Source organism: Salmo salar, chromosome 19 (genome assembly GCF_965601325.2).
Source record: "Salmo salar chromosome 19, fSalSal1, whole genome shotgun sequence".
Classification (NCBI taxonomy): Eukaryota; Metazoa; Chordata; class Actinopteri; order Salmoniformes; family Salmonidae; genus Salmo; species Salmo salar.
In genome coordinates this window covers 68,179,826-68,197,631 of record NC_138309.1, presented here as the reverse complement: position 1 = coordinate 68,197,631, position 17,806 = coordinate 68,179,826, and the positions used below count along the sequence as shown (strand labels likewise).

General features: G+C 41.7%; 1 protein-coding gene across 6 annotated transcripts in view; it reads right to left on the bottom strand.

The window, feature by feature from the left end:
* Positions 1-17,806, bottom strand: part of LOC106579060 (ataxin-2-like protein) — an 81,513-nt gene that overhangs the window by 20,069 nt on the left and 43,638 nt on the right. For all 6 annotated transcript variants that reach the window (XM_082965915.1, XM_082965916.1, XM_082965914.1 and 3 more), the window contains 2 exons: positions 12,058-12,211; positions 10,711-10,832 (listed from right to left, as the gene is read on the bottom strand). In XM_082965915.1, coding sequence (XP_082822041.1) covers positions 10,711-10,832; positions 12,058-12,211 — 276 coding nt within the window. The remainder of the gene's footprint in view (positions 1-10,710; positions 10,833-12,057; positions 12,212-17,806) is intronic.

Sequence of the window (17,806 nt, the reverse complement as noted above, 5' to 3'; positions counted from 1 at the left end):
GAAAAATTATATAAGGGATGGCTAAAATAAGGTAGTATTAATGCACCCAAACGGACTCCCAGTCGACGGGGAGCCCGGTAGAATATTGGAAATGCTAAAACGAAAAACAGACACAACCTGTTCCGAGTGGAAGCAGGAGGGGGAAGCGCGTAAAGGAGGTGCAGGAATTTACGGGAGATGAGCGATACATGGAGTTAATTTTATTTTACAGGGACGATGCACATTAAACACAGTTGTGTATAATGGCAGGGTATTCCTAGTAAACAGAATGGGCCTGTTTGCAGACAAACTGAAGGGGTTTTAAGGTTTTAAGCAATCTTGGGTCAAATTAGTCAAATAGTACGTTAAAATATGGGGTTTCATAGATTGGAAGTAAAATATTTTATCCAAGGGTAGTGTATGCTCAATTAAAGTACACAGAACCGTTGAGGAAGTTTAAAACAAATTATTAATGATTTGAGGAAGTACAGTGGAGTTATTATTAGGTTTTGTTTGTAGCTAACGTTTGGGTTTCTGAATCGGTGTAGTATAAGGAATGATGACTAAATGTTCGTGGTTATTTTATGGAAAAAGGAGCGCTTAGCTCTTTTGGGAAAAATTCCTAGGGACAGGATATCTTAAAGGGGTATACACACATGGCATTTTGGAAGTTTGGTTTTCTGAGTTTTAATAAACACATGAAATTAGTTTGATAGGGAATGTTCTGGGAACCTGGGATACAAAATGTAGATAAAGTTCTTAGCCTTCATTTGTCTACTATAGTAAGAAACACGGTTCTGAAAGGGTGGTATGACTTTTGACCCCTCTAGTGGCTTCCCTGTGTGGTCTGATCAGCCACATTGAAAAGCCATTTGGATGGTGAATTTAAGGTCATTGGTGATATTGATTGTAAGGGAATTTGTAGAACTGATAATTATGATGGAGTTAAAGTTCTTAGACACAATTGATAATTTGAACCAATGAGAAGACTAAAAAGGGCAAAGCCTTAGACTAAGGGTAGGAAGGGCAGACGGAGAAATCCTCCCCTGCACCGCTGAAACCTTGAGGGTTGGGGAGTAGCAGGAAGAAAGGAGGGGGGCCAGCAGGAGTAGATAGGAAGAGAATTTGGTTCACTTAGCTCTAGGATATTAATTCATGGAGAGACTATCGGCTCCGTTGGCAGGCATGTATTTTAGTTTTGATTTTAAGTTTATGTTTGGTAAATTCGCTAGGAGGAGATATGATCATTTTATTGAAAGTAATTGTTACCCTAACTAAAAGGACAATGAAAGCTTAGTTGGTTTCAGGTATTGGACACTGAACCATTGCCCAGACACTATTCTGCACAGTAGGCCGAAATAGTAGCATTGACTAGAACCGGTGAAATAAGAAAGGAGAGAAAAGTTACTATTTACACAGACAAGCACATAGACATTTAAAACCATACAAAACAGCACAGATAAATCTTAAAGAAGATAAAACACTTGACAGAGAATTGTTACAGAATAGCCGAGGATGAAGGCCCCAGGGAGAATTGGACATGTGGAAAATAAAAGGGGGCAATCCTACAAGAGAAGGGCTGACATAAGGATAATTTGTTTAGATACGCAGCAATATTGATACATGGCTTGAGCCATGTATAAATAGGAGGAGTATGGTAGGGCAGGCGATAGAACAGGTTAGGATAATTACTTAAACACATTTTTTTTTTGTAGAATATCCATTCCAACATTTGGAAATGGACTTAGTGAACTATTCCGAATTGAGGGGAAGAAGGGGTGTTTAACAATAATAGATAAGTATAGCAAATGGGTAGAAGCGTTCCCAACTTACTTGGTGGACATGATTATGGTAGCTAGAATATTAGGTCAAGATATTATCCCTAGAGTTGGTTTACTAGGATCTCTCTTTAAAGGATGGATGACATTTTAGCTAATCAGGTAGAGCCTATAGAATGCCAGAGTTAGAGATACCAGAACAGGTAGACATAGAAGTTGAAGTAATACGAACAGAACACATGAGAAGACTGTTTGTTAACCAAACCCGTATGTCCAAGAATTTGTGTCCAACAGGTGAATTACAGGAGAAGGTGATTCACTCAGTACAACCAGGAGACTGGGTGTGGATCCAGTCCCTGAGGAGAAAAGACTGGAAGCAGCCCCGTGGGGAAGGCCCATACCAGGTTCTGTTAAACCATTGCCTTTGCCATTAGAAAAGCTGAGAGAGTCACTTGGGTCCACGTTATCCACTGCAAGAAGGTATGTACACATATCCACTGCTGATCACGCACAGAGTTAGGAGAAGAACCGAGTACCAACAGGGTCCGGGGGTTACCTCCTTAACGAAGATTCCCTATCCCGACCGTTCATCACTGTGTGTGCTCCTAGAGGTGTGAGTATGGGGTGGTACCTAGCAGAGAGACTAAGGGCAGGAGAGGGTTGGCGGTTTTTGGGAAGAGTAGGGACTCTGAGCTGCATCATAGTTTTGGTAACCTTTCTGATACATTCAGATCAACCACCTTCCGGTACTAATCATACGATACCGTCGTCATGGAGAAGAAGTAAAAGATAAACTATATAATACACTGACGAGTGACATACAGAATAAGGAATCAAAGAAGATCAAGATGTAGAATTTAAGGTAAACATTAAACAATTTCCTGGGGAAGCAGACAACTGTACAGGAATTGGGGTTGGCCAGATTGAAGTACTCAGCCAACCCACCTCGGTTCACCTTAACTCCTGATGAGCACCAGTGTTATAGATACAAGAATGGCACCGAGAACTTAGATGATTTTAATGGCTGAAAGGTAATCGTGAATGTGACTGACTTAGGTTTGAAAGATGAATAGAAGATGTTTAACCTCACAGCACCTATAACTGATGAAGAGTGGGCTAGTACCAGTAAAGGATGCATACGACAGAAATTACCACAAAGGGTGGTTAGGAACTTGCGCCCTGGGGTTATAGGTCCAACCAGTTCGAGTTAGTCATCAGAGGCCAGTTATAGGAGGCTAAAGTAGGCACAGGAGGAGTTTTGACCAGGATGGAAGTAGCTTTGTCTAGATGGATGCTATTGGCATCCTCAGAGAAGTTCCAGATGAATACAAAGCTATGAATCAAATATGTGAAGGTTTTAACACTACATTATTTTGGTGGGTGACAAATAAAAATGTGGATTGGATTAATGACATCTTTTATAATCAACAGATTCATGAATGAAACCGGGGATGCAGTAAAGAGGTTCTCTGACCAATTATCCGCCACCTCCCTCATGACCTGGTAAAATAGACTGACTCTCGATATGTTATTGGCAAAAGAGGATGGTGTAGGTAGAATGATTAGGTTCATTGCTGTACGTACATTCCTGATAACACAGCCCATGTTTGGGAAATGGAAAAGTGTTGTAGGAACTGTATTATGGGCAGCTTTCACCTGTATGAGTGTGTTTGGGTTGTGTGGTTGTTGTTTGGTCCCATGTGCGAGAGGTCTCATTTCCAGGGTTCTGGAGAGATCGATAACGGAGCAGATGGTGAGATACGGACCGAGTCAAAGTTCAGATCAGTGGGACGACAAATACCTACCGCCGAGCCTGGTGGAGGATTCATTCAGTTATGACGAGCCCATGATAAGATGAGACCATCTTTAGAGTTTCCTGAATTAGTTTGATTTTGTGGGAAATTTCTGAATCCAATAAAAATAGATGTGTTATAATGTATGTGAAATATTTAGCCAATCGGGTGGATGTAATGAAAGGTTTGACTAAAAGATTTCACTCAGAAACCTTATAACCTGTTGAAATGTATTAGAGATACAGCTATAATAATGGGTTAAAAACTATATTCCAATACTGTGTGAGTAAGACACTGTTACCAGAATGAGCAGGGCAGAGTTGATAAGACGACCTTGGGAAGGGAACAGGAGAAGAAGCCTCCCTAAGTTAGGGAGAGTAACAACGGCCTGGGAATAGCTTAGTGGGTAGAAGATTAGAAGACAGGTGGCAAAGTTGATAAGGAATGTATGTGTACTGTGGGAAAAATACATCCGCCTAAAGATGGGTTGAGTTCTTTACTGATGTGTGTGTAACAGAGATTTGTTAACTATACTCGCACTGCACTGACAGGTATGGCTGAGCAACTAGAGGCTACCACTAGAACCGCTAGACAAAATAGATTGGAGTTGGATATGATATTGGCTAATAATGGGGGGTGTATAAAACGTTTGGTGAACAATGCTGTACTTTCATCCCTTATAACACTAGCCCTGATGGTAAGCATTACCAAAGCCCTAATGGGACTGGACAAGCTATCTGCTGAAATGAAGGGTGTAGCAGGGGTATACGAGGGGAATTGGCTGAACATCTTTTTTGGTAAGTACACATCTATGGTGGTTACTGGATTTCTGACCCTAGTGCTTATGTTCCTATTATTGATGTGTTGTGCTGCCTGTATAATCCCTTGCTTGAGAAAATATCTTACAGAAGTTGTCAGAGCAACCGGAATGATGTCTTTGATGGAAGTGACCCCAGTGGATACTGAATCAACCTCTGGGCAAAAGACGGGTCTGTCTGAGGACGATCCTTGGGTTGCTGTTGGGGAAGTGGTTGAATAAAGCTTATCCAAAATGTCCTCATATGTATTGAATGTAGTGGCAGGTGGATGTGAAGGTTTTAAGTACTGGGACAAAAAGTCTGTCCCATACCTGTTAGGTGTAGCCACTGCCGCAGGAAGGTCTTCTTTTTATACGTTTTTTTAAATAATATGTTCTGAATTTATCCTGTGTACTATTTGTCTTTCCTTATGTGAAGGTTTGAAGTTCCTGGGTGGCTGGTAGTCAACCTAGTACAAGTGAGGTGTAGCCGGAAGGACTTGAGGGTTTTTTAACTAATCATCTAATCATTAAAATGGCAATTTAAAATTGTGTTGAGTGACACCCTAGGGGGTGTCAAAAGGGGGAATCCTAAATTTCTCTGAAATGTCTTATTGTGGAATGTTCACACCCTTTGGGTGTGAAAAGGGGGATTGTTGGGTTTTATTTCACTTATTAGATGTGATGCATTACCATTTACAGTAGATGTAGGCCTAAGTATGAACGGACTGTAATGCACTAAGAGGTTTATATTGTATTAACATAGATTGAGCAACATATAATAGACATGACTAACTGGAGGGTTGCTGGCTAGTAGGAGTGTAGGCTGAGTAGACTCTTGACACACACACACACAATGCCTGGTTGTGGGGCCGCTCAAGGACAGGTGTATGTGAGGAACTGATAGAGGGGAGAATGGCTGTGGCACAAGAACAGGCACTGTCCTTGGGTGTCTGACTCTCGGGTACACACACGAAGATAAGCTAGAAGACAACTATGCTTGGCAACAAAGATGCGTCTAGAGGCTGGGACCAGCCTGCATGCCAACGATAGGCTGGAGTAAGTCTAAACCACACCCAAGCCTCTACTATGACAGGCCCTCAGGGAGAGGGAACTACGTCTGTCAAGAAGTATTTAAGGAAGACACTTATGATGTCATTTCAGTTCTCTGTCTGCCCTGCGAGGTGTTACAGTGAACCCGTATATATGAACATTGCATTTATCACTATTTACTTAGCTTAATAAACAGCTGTGAAACAGTACTAGAGACCAGAGTTTCTCTTTGTCCTGACACCAGATTCGAATTGACGCAACCTAACAGAAGGTTTGGCTTGGAAAGGTTCTCTCACATGGTCACGGATAGCTGTTGTGCAATGAAATTCACAAGTGAAGGGAAAAGGTGAGAGGAGACCGCACAGATGCGAGAAGGAATTATACCACGAGCAAAGTGATCATGCAGTTTGTATATGGCAGCTATGAAAGTGAACCGTGTTTGCGGGTGATCAGTGGTGTATTCATTCCGCTGATTGTGTTGAAAAATGTTTCCTAAACGGAACGGGGATAAACATACCTGAATTTATCCAACAGAAACTTTCATTTTCAACTGTTGGACTAATGATTACACCCTAGATGCAGGCAAGAGTGTGCAAGGCGGTAGAGGGCGGGTCCCTCAACAGAGATCATTGCGGCGCTGTCTGTATTTTTCGTGCTGCGGGCTGGAGCGGGCAGACAGACGACTCTGGGCAAAACATATTTTTGTTGTCCCTCAGATTATGTGGAAACTGTCATCTTTCTTTGTACGCATTAAAGCAAATGTATGCTTGATCCGTAAATGTGGTCGCAATTTTCGGAGCCTCCGGAGGCATGCAGAAGCCAAATCAAGCTCCGTACCGCATCACCGTGCGCCTCTCAAATTGTGAAACAATGCAGAGGGTGCCGTATATCTCTGCATTGACATGATTGATTGACGGTAGGTGGAGGTGGTACGTCCTGTATAAGCACAAACTCACTTCCTTGACAACTTCCAACACAATAGCTCTGCTCCGCTAAGCGCAAGAAGTATGTGTTCAAGAGTTCACCTAGGGGTCATGATAGGGGCTTTACCAAATGATTGATGTATTAGAATAATTGATTATGCTTATATTGTTTTTACCAGATGGGGTTGGGATTATAAGATCCTCCCCCCTTACATTTATAGGGTCCTAGTCTACAGATTAACAATATATATACATTATGAGGTTTTAATATTGTTCCACAGTTGTTTTCTAGTTCTCTCTCTGCCTCTTATAAAGAGACCCCTCTGAGAAATGTGTGACTGAGACAGAACTCTGCAGGGGAGTGTAGGAGATAAGACTACTCAGACATTCCACTATAAATCAACTTAGACATTTACTGGTAAGTTTTTAGATAACACTAAAAGCCTTGTTTATATAGCTGTGTAGGCTTGGTTTTGGTCACATGAGTAAAAGATAATGACTTAGGCAGTGACATCACTAGGGCTGAACTTCGGGTTTAATAAAACAACATGGGACCTTTTTTTTTATGCAGAACTTACTCGGAAACAGGCGTACTATGTTCCTGATTGTCAACTTCTGTCTAAAATTGCATTAATAAAGCTTTTGAATGATTTAATTAAAGATATTGTCATAATGCTAATTTCACCAATGAACCAATGATTGACAAGGAACAAGGAAACGAACCCCAACATATGAACGCCCTGAAGTCTGGAGGCTGCGCCTCAGTAAACCCTGTACGGCCACTTCGGATGTTGGATGACCATGCAGAGCCTTTTAGCCTACCTATTGTATTAAAAGCACATCTTTTTTGCATTATTCACACACTCAGAATTCACTGCTTCAATTTCAGTAGCCTACCTCTTCTCTCCTAGCTGGGCGTGCGAGTTCATGGGTGGAGAATCACGTGGTAGTTCATTTCATATCAAGTTGACTTAAATATAATTAGACTGTAGTTTACTACAGTGTCTGCAAATAAATACTGATCATGGAAAGAAATGGCGCTCAACCAACGTGAGTCGAGATGTAATCAGAAAATATAATAATTGAAAATGAAAAGGCACAATGTGCCTATAGGTCAGGCTATAATGGTGAGCGAGCACTGCAACTTTATCATTTTCAATAAGTATTGATTACCCATTTATTTGTCTCTGCCTGCAAATCGGCCTCCTAAAAGGTAGCCTATATTCTATATGCAAAATGTAGCAAGTGTCGCGGTCATCATTCTTACTACTTCAAGTTCAGTAGCCATACGTGCGAGGTCCGGTGCGCGTGTGGTTTTAATTAAATTGAGTAGGCTATAGCCTATGTGTGGATGTAGAAGCACAGGGCAGATATCTTTACAATAAAATGTAGAGTTGAAGTCGGAAGTTTACATACACTTAGGTTGGAGTCATTAAAACTCCTGTTTCAACCACTCCACAAATGTCTTGTTAATTAACAAAACTATAGTTTTGGCAAGTCCGTTAGGACATCTACTTTGTGTTCGACAAGTAATCTTTCCAACAATTGTTTACAGACAGATTATTTCACTTATAATTAATTCACTGTATCACAATTCCAGTGGGTCAAAAGTTTACATACACTAAGTTGACTGTGCCTTTAAACAGCTTGGAACATTCCAGAAAATGATGTCATGGCTTTAGAAGCTTCTGATAGGCTAATTGACATCATTTGAGTCAATTGGAGGTGTACCTGTGGACGTATTTCAAGGCCTACCTTCAAACTTAGTGTCTCTTTGCTTGACATCATGGGAAAATTAAAAGATATCAGCCAAGACCTCGACAAGTCTGGTTCATCCTTGGGAACAATTTCCAAACGCCTTTAGATACCACGTTCATCTGTACAAACAATAGTACGCATGTATAAACACAATGGGACCACACAGCCGTCATACCGCTCAGGAAGGAGACGCGTTCTGTCTCCTAAAGATGAACATAATTTGGTACAAAAAGTGCAAATCAATCTCAGAACAACAGCAAAGGACCTTGTGAAGATGCTGGAGGAAACAGGTACAAAAGTATCTATATCCACAGTAAAACGAGTCCTATATCGACATAACCTGAAAGGCCGCTCAGCAAGGATGAAGCCACTGCTCCAAAACCGCCATAAAAAAGCCAGACTACGGTTTGAAACTGCACATGGGGACAAAGTTCGTACTTTTTGAAGAAATATCCTCTGGTCTGATGAAACAAAAATCGAACTGTTTGGCCATAATGACCATCATTATGTTTGGAGGAAAAAGGGGGAGGCTTGCAAGCCGAAGAACACCATCCCAACCGTGAAGCACGGGGGTGGCAGCATCATGTTTTGGGGGTGCTTTGCTGCAGGAGAGACTGGTGCACTTCACAAAATAGATGGCATCATGAGGATGGAAAATTATGTGGATATATTGAAGCAACATCTCAAGACATCAGTCAGGAAGTTCAAGCTTGGTCACAAATGAGTGGCCATCACAAAGCCCTTACCTCAATCCTATAAAAAATGTGTGGGCATAACTGAAAAAGTGTGTACGAGCAAGGAGGCCTACAAACCTGACCTCAGTTACACCAGCTCTGTCAGGAGGAATGGGCCAAAATTCACCCAACTTATTGTGGGAAGCTTGATGAAGGCTACCCGAAACGTTTGACCCAAGTTTAAATTGTTTAAGGAAATGCTACCAAATACTAATTGAGTGTATGTAAACTTCTGACCCACTGGGAATGTGATGAAAGAAATGAAAGCTGAAATAAATCACTCTACTATTATTCTGACATTTCACATTCTTAAAATAAAGTGGTGATCCTAACTGACTTCAGCTCACTGGTCACCATAGCAGCACCCACCCGTAGCACGCGCTACAGCAGGTATATTTCACTGGTCACCCCCAAAGCCAACTTCTCCTTTGACCGCCTTTCCTTCCAGTTCTCTGCTGCCAATGACTGGAACGAATTGCAAAAATCACTGAAGCTGGAGACTCATATCTCCCTCACTAACTTGAAGTACCAGCTGTCAGAGCAGCTCACAGATCACTGCACCTGTACATAGCCCATCTGTAAATAGCCCGTCCAACAACCTCATCCCCATACTGTCATTTTTTGTTGTTGTTGATCCTTTGCACCCCAGTATCTCTACTTGCACATTCATCTTCTGCACATCTATCACTCAAGTGTTTAATTGCTAAATTGTCATTATTTCGCCACTATGGCCTATTTATTGTCTTACCTCCCTTATCTTACCTCATTTGCACACACTGTATATAGACTTTTTTTCTATTGTGTTATTGACTGTATGTTTTGTTTATTCCATTTGTAACTCTGTGTTGTTGTTTGTGTCGCACTGCTTTGCTTTATCTTGGCCAGGCCGCAGTTGTAAATGATAACTTGTTCTCAACTAGCCTACCTGGTTAAATAAAGGTGAAATAAAAAAATAAAAATAAGACCGGGAATTTGTACTAGGATTAAATGTCTGGAATTGTGAAAAACTGAGTTTAAATGAATTTGGCTAAGGTGTATGTAAACTTCCGACTTCAACTGTACTGCCTACATATGATTAGGCTATAGTTTACTACATTGCCTAGAAATAAATATGAAATCACCCATATTTCTCGGTCTAAAAATCCTCCCACTACGAAAAGGTAGGCTTTAAAAATAGCTCAAGAGAAAGGCCAAATCTCTCCAACTATGCTCTCTTAAACTACATTTAGCATATTAGCTGATGTAATACAGATAGCCTAATATAAATGGGCCACGTGAGAATCTCTAGTATGTTAACCTATTTCTTAAGTTATTTTTGTGCATTTGATATTGCCTATGGGGTGCAAAATTGCTGGGACCATGGCGGGCAAGTGAGCTGCGTCACATACGCCTAAAATAATATCGCTGTTTGGGACCAGTTCTCGTGGAAGTCGGACTGAAAAGGCAGCAGGTGCGGGCGGGGTGTGATATGAAAAGCTGCGGGTGTTGCTGGGAGCGGGATGAAAAAAAACAGTCCCATGCAGACCTCTACAAGGCAGTATTGAATGTGTCACTGTAACCTTGCTTACTCAAATGTATTCTTCTTCTTCGAGAGAGGAAGGCTAGGTTGTAGCAACCTCATGATGGGTATCGGGAAAATTTGAGTATCATGTAGTAGCCTAAACCTATCAATGTTAAATTGAGCTGGGTGAATGGAATATAAATGCTAGTCATCCAATATGCTGAAATAGAAATAAGGCCCATAAAAAATGTAATCATCCTCCCTCATCTGAAAAAGGCACAGACCGCCACTGGTGTTTGTGTGTCAAAAAGAGTGATGGTGTGTGTGATTGTCAGAGTGAGTGAGCGAGTATAAGTGTTGGTATGTGTGCATACATATAAGCGTGTTAGACTCACAGCATCGTTCTCCAAATCGAAGGCCTCTCCGTTGCCATCTCCTCCCTCCCACCTCTGCAGCACCTTCTCTTTGTGTTCCCCATTGACACGGGTCGAGCTGATGGACGTGTCTATGAACGTGTCTGCATGTACAGGGTACAAACACAACAATTATCCAAAAAGTAATGCGTGAGAAGAGGAAGAGGTATATCTCTTTATATGACCCATAAACTGTCCCCACAACGTGCGTTTATCGTAAGCAGACAACACATTACATTCTTACACAATGTAACTATGACCCCATGCAAATTACCCTAACTTCTTATTAGTTTAGCCCTCAGATGTCAACTTGGAATTTTGCCTTAAAGGAATAATCCACTCAAAATCCCCTTTACTTGTTTTATTAGTCCATCGTTGATACAGTCCCAAAAGGTTTCGCATTACAGCAATCATGTTTTCAAGATATAGTACTTTCAAAAAGCAAATTGCCACATCATCATGATGTCACCAGCATCATTCAAATAATAGCCTACCCTCGATATTTATTTGCATGGCGATCATCACCGTGCACTTAACTTATTTCATAACTTCATCATATCTTATTCTACATAACTATGCTTTTCCACATGGTGGTGGAGGAGGTGGTAGTAGTAGTACAACGTAACATATCATTGCGTGACTCCAAGTTTAGTGCGACATGGTTTTTATATAAATATTAGCATATAAAAAGCGTGTCCACCGCAATTGTCGCATAATCTATTTCACCACCCAAAAAGTATCCACTCTTGTCTAGCGTATTTTGTTTCGTCGACATCAGGACATTTTACTGACGAATTTCCTGTTTCCATCAGGGCTGTCGGGACTTTTTATATGCGTCAGGTAATTCATCCAAATGAAATAGTTGGATGGAAACCTGGTTAAAGTAACCATCAACAATTTTTCCATTTTCCATTTAAGTCATTTAGCAGACGCTCTTATCCAGAGCGACTTACAAAATGGTGCATTCACCTTATGATATCCAGTGGAACAACCACTTTACAATAGTGCATCTAAAATAAACAATGACCTACAAATCCATTAAACCACTCATCCCTTACCGGACAATGCAGACAATCTACACGTTGATCAAACACTAACCTATAACACATCCCTCCCTCCGTCCAACCCTCCCGATCCCACTTCTCCCTAGCTGTCTCAATTGCTTCAAAGTTCGTCCTTCTTCCTCTGCACTTGCAAAGTGAAAACAATATGATGGAAGATCATCATTAGGTTGGCTTTCACCTGGTCTGTTCTTATAGATTAGTGAAGATGAAAGAGGTGTGGGGATGACAGATTTTAGACAATTGAGAAAAAAACACTCATCTGTACCTCTGGTGGCGTAGTTTAGGTCCACGTCTCGGCAGGTCATGGTGACCACATCGTAAGAGCTGAAGACCATGGTGTCGGTGATCTCCTCCCTCCGGGGCAGGGCAGGCCTCTCGTCTTCGCCTCGCTTGTGGACTGCGTCCACTGCCAGCTCACACTGCAGACAGAAGAACATTTAAGTCAAAGGGAAGTAGGGCTTGTTAACCTCTTGACGGTCGCTACAGCGATTTTTGAAAAAGATTTGTGCCCATTTTAAACGGCCTCCTACTCAAACTCAGAAGCTAGGATATGCATATAATTAATACTTGTGGATAGAAAACACCCTAAAGTTTCTAAAATTGTTTGAATGGTGTCTGTGAGTATAACAGAACTCATATGGCAGTCAAAACCCCGAGAACGATCGTAACAGGATGTGGAATTCTGAATTGCGGACTCAACTTCATCACTTTGCCTATTAATCACACCGTGAGCAATGGTTCATTGAGCACTTCCTATTGCTTCCACTAGATGTCCCCAGTCTTTACAAAGTGGTTTGAGTCTCCTACTGTGAAAACTGACTGAATGAGACGCTGTGGAAAGTGGTCACATGAGGAGGGCCATCACCATTATGACGCCGGCGCCCCTGGTTACCCTCCCCTTTCGAAACGTTTTGAAACACAATGCAATCGTCCCCCTTGAATCTTATTGGAGCTCTGGTTGAAAAAGGCCCTAAAGATTTGTTATACAACGTTTGAACGAACCTAAATTTAAAAAAAAAAATGCATTTTATTGAAAGAGTAGTCCCGCAGCCGACGGAAGTTTTGGAGCAGCCTTCAGAACGCGCTAACAAGAACAAGCTATTGGGACGTAAAGGATTAACTTTTTCGAACGAAAATACATTTGTTGTGGACCTGGGATTCCTGGAAGTGCTTTCTGAGGAAGATAATCAAAGGTAAGGGATTATTGACAATAGTATACAAGAGTAGATTTGATATGCGATTGTTCCAAGATGGCGCTGACCTGTAACGGTAGCCTATTTTTCTGAGTATCGCATCCCCTTTTATCGCAAAGTGTGATTACCCAGTAAAGTTATTTTTAAATCTGGCATTACAGGTGCTTTCAAGAGATATTCATCTATAAATCTTAGAATGACAATATTACATTTTAAAAATGTTTTCGAATAGTAATTTAGTAAATTGTAGCGCAGTTTCACCAGATGCATTTGAGGGAAAATAGTTAGTCAACGTCACGCGCCGATGTAAAATGCTGTTTTTATATATAAATATGAACTTTATCGAACAAAAGAATGCATGTATTGTGTAACATGATGTCCTAGGAGTGTCATCTGATGAAGATTGTCAAAGGTTAGTGCTGCATTTAGCTGTTTTTTGGTTATTTGTGATGCATGTGGTTCGTCGGAAAATGGCTATGTGGCTACTTTTACGATATACTCCTCTAACATAATCTAATGTTTTGCTTTTGCTGTAAAGCCTTTTTGAAATAGGACAACGTGGTTCGATTCAGGAGAGGTGTATCTATAAAACGATATAACATAGTCCTATATTTGAAAAAATAATAATAATACATTTTTGTTATGCTAATGGCGATAGGATTTTTCGCTGGATGTCCGTCCGAGCCCGACCAGGGGTTAAGTTCATGTTTTAAGTATCCCTATATTTCTGTTATTACGGTGCTATCACTCAGTCAAGAGTGCGCCTGCACAGGAAGTCTAGTTATTGATGGACCTAGCCTTGAGTGTAATGGCTACCTTGTAGTGTGTTCATACAGTATAGTAAACTTTGTTAACCTTGTCGTTGTGTCATTTCGAGTTAACAGGGCTGACCCCAACAAAAAAAAGACCTTAAATCGACCAAGAGCTGTCAGTTCTTTCGACTAATCGATTGGTTGACATTTAGAAGTGTATTTTTCCATATATAGACACACCCTGTGTGTTTAATTAAATCAACTACACACACACAAAAATATATATACAGCACCAATCAAAAGTTTGGACACCTACTCATTCCAGGGTTTTACTTTATTTTTAGTATTCTCTACATAATAAATAATAATAATGAAGACATCAAAACTATGAAATAACACACATGGAATCATGTTCTTCAAAGTAGCGACCCTTAGCCTTAATGACAGCTTTGCACACTCTTGGCATTCTCTCAACCAGCTTCACCTGGAAACTTTTCCAACAGTCTTGAAGGAGTTCCCACATATTTTTGGACACACTCATCCAAGGGTTTTTCTTTATTTTTACTATTTTCTACATTGTAGAATAATAGTGAAGACATCAAAACTATGAAATAACACACATGGAATCATGTAGTAACCAAAACAGTGCTAAACAAATCAAAATATACACTGCTCAAAAAAATAAAGGGAACACTTAAACAACACAATGTAATTCCAAGTCAATCACACTTCTGTGAAATCAAACTGTCCACTTAGGAAGCAACACTGATTGACAAATTTCACATGCTGTTGTGCAAATGGAATAGACAACAGGTGGAAATTATAGGCAATTAGCAAGACACCCCCAATAAAGGAGTGGTTCTGCAGGTGGGGACCACAGACCACTTCTCAGTTCTTATGCTTCCTGGCTGATGTTTTGGTCACTTTTGAATGCTGGCGGTGCTTTCTCACTCTAGTGGTAGCATGAGACGGAGTCTACAACCCACACAAGTGGCTCAGGTAGTGCAGCTCATCCAGGATGGCACATCAATGCGAGCTGTGGCAAGAAGGTTTGCTGTGTCTGTCAGCGTAGTGTCCAGAGCATGGAGGCGCTACCAGGAGACAGGCCAGTACATCAGGAGACGTGGAGGAGGCCGTAGGAGGGCAACAACCCAGCAGCAGGACCGCTACCTCCACCTTTGTGCAAGGAGGAGCAGGAGGAGCACTGCCAGAGCCCTGCAAAATGACCTCTAGCAGGCCACAAATGTGCATGTGTCTGCTCAAACGGTCAGAAACAGACTCCATGAGGGTGGTATGAGGGCCCGACGTCCACAGGTGGGGGTTGTGCTTTACAGCCCAACACCGTGCAGGACGTTTGGCATTTGCCAAAGAACACCAAGATTGGCAAATTCGCCACTGGCGCCCTGTGCTCTTCACAGATGAAAGCAGGTTCACACTGAGCACATGTGACAGACGTGACAGAGTCTGGAGACGCCGTGGAGAACGTTCTGCTGCCTGCAACATCCTCCAGCATGACCGGTTTGGCGGTGGGTCAGTCATGGTGTGGGGTGGCATTTCTTTGGGGGGGCCGCACAGCCCTCCATGTGCTCGCCAGAGGTAGCCTGACTGCCATTAGGTACCGAAATGAGATCCTCAGACCCCTTGTGAGACCATATGCTGGTGCGGTTGGCCCTGGGTTCCTACTAATGCAAGACAATGCTAGACCTCATGTGGCTGGAGTGTGTCAGCAGTTCCTGCAAGAGGAAGGCATTGATGCTATGGACTGGCCCGCCCGTTCCCCAGACCTGAATCCAATTGAGCACATCTGTGACATCATGTCTCGCTCCATCCACCAAAGCCACGTTGCACCACAGACTGTCCAGGAGTTGGCGGATGCTTTAGTCCAGGTCTGGGAGGAAATCCCTCAGGAGACCATCCGCCACCTCATCAGGAGCATGCCCAGGCGTTGTAGGGAGGTTATACAGGCACGTGGAGGCCACACACACTACTGAGCCTCATTTTGACTTGGTTTAAGGACATTACATCAAAGTTGGATCAGCCTGTAGTGTGGTTTTCCACTTTAATTTTGAGTGTGACTCCAAATCCAGACCTCCATGGGTTGATAAATTGGATTTCCATTGATTATTTTTGTGTGATTTTGTTGTCAGCACATTCAACTATGTAAAGAAAAAAGTCTTTAATAAGATGATTTATTTCATTCAGATCTAGGATGTGTTGTTTAAGTGTTCCCTTTATTTTTTTGAGCAGTATATTTTATATTTGAGATTCTTCAAAGTAGCCAACCTTTGTCTTGACAGCTTTGCACACTCTTGGAATTCTCTCAACCAGCTTCATGAGGTAGTCACCAGGAAGGCATTTCACTTAACAGGTGTGCCTTGTTAAAAGTTCATTTGTCTGAGCCAATCAGTTGTGTTATGACAAGGTAGGGGTGGTATACAGAAGATGGTCTTTTACCAAATAGGTCTAAGTCCATATTATGACAAGAACAGCTCAAATAAGCAAAGAGAAACGACAGTCCATCATTACTTTAAGACATGAAGGTCAGTCAATGCGGAAAATGTCAAGAACTTTGAAAGTTTCTTCAAGTGCAGTCTCAAAAACCATCAAGCGCTATGATGAAACTGGCTCTCATGAGTACCGCCACAGGAAAAGAAGACCCAGAGTTACAGTACCTCCGCTGCAGAGAATAAGTTAGAGTTACCAGCCACAGAAATTGCATCCCAAATACAGCATTCTGCAGCGATACGCCATGCCATCTGTTTTGCGCTTCGAGGGACTTTCATTTGTTTTTCAACAGGACAATGAGACCACATACCTCAAGGCTGTTTAAGGGCTATTTGACCAAGAAGGAGAGTGATGGAGTGCTGCATCAGATGACCTGGCCTTCACAATCACCCGACATCAACCCAATCGAGATGGTTTGGGATGGGTCGGACCGCAGAGTGAAGGAAAAGCAGCCAACGACTGCACAGCATATCTGGGAACTCCATCAAGACTGTTAGAAAAGCATTCCAAGTGAAGCTGGTTGAGAGAATGCCAAGAGTATGCAAAGCTGTCATCAACACCAAGGGTGGCTGCTTTGAAGAATCTAAAATATATTTTGATTTGTTTAACACTTTTGATTCCTACATGATTCCATGTGTTAATTCATAGTGTTGATGTATTCACTATTATTCTACAATGTAGAAAATAGTAAAGATAAGAAAAACTATGAAATGAGTACAGTTAAAGTCGGAGGTTTACATACACCTTAGCCAAATACATTTAAACTCAGTTTTTCACAATTCCTGACATTTAATCCGAGGAAACATTCCCTGCCTTAGGTCAGTTAGGATCACCACCTTATTTTAAGAATGTGAAATGTCAGAATAATAGTAGAGAGAATTATTTATTTCAGCTTTTATTTCTTTCATCACATTCCCAATGGGTCAGAAGTTTACATACACTCAATTAGTATTTGGTAGCATTTCCTTTAAATTCTTTACCTTGGGTCAAATGTTTCAGGTAGCCTTCCACATGCTTCCCACAATAAGTGGGGTGAATTTTGGCCCATTCCTCCTGACAGAGCTGGTGTAAATGAGTCAGGTTTGTAGGCCTCCTTGCTCACACACACTTTATCAGTTCTGCCCACAAATGTTCTATAGGATTGAGGTCAGGGCTTTGTGATGGTCACTCCAGTACCTTGACTTTGTTGTCCTTAAGCCATTTTGCCACAACTTTGGAAGTATGCTTGGGGTCATTGTCCATTTGGAAGACCCATTTGCGACCAAGCTTGAACTTCCTGTGCGATGTCTTGAGATGTTGCTACAATATATCCACATAATTTTCCATCCTCATGATGGCATCTATTTTGTGAAGTGCACCAGTCCCTCCTGCAGTAAAGCACCCCCACGACATGATGCTGCCACCCCTGTGCTTCACGGTTGGGATGGTGTTCTTCCGCTTGCAAGCCTCCCCCTTTTTCCTCCAAACATAACGATGGTCATTATGGCCAAACCGTTCCATTTTTGTTTCATCAGACCAGAGGATATTTCTCCAAAATGTATGATCTTTGTCCCCATGCGCAGTT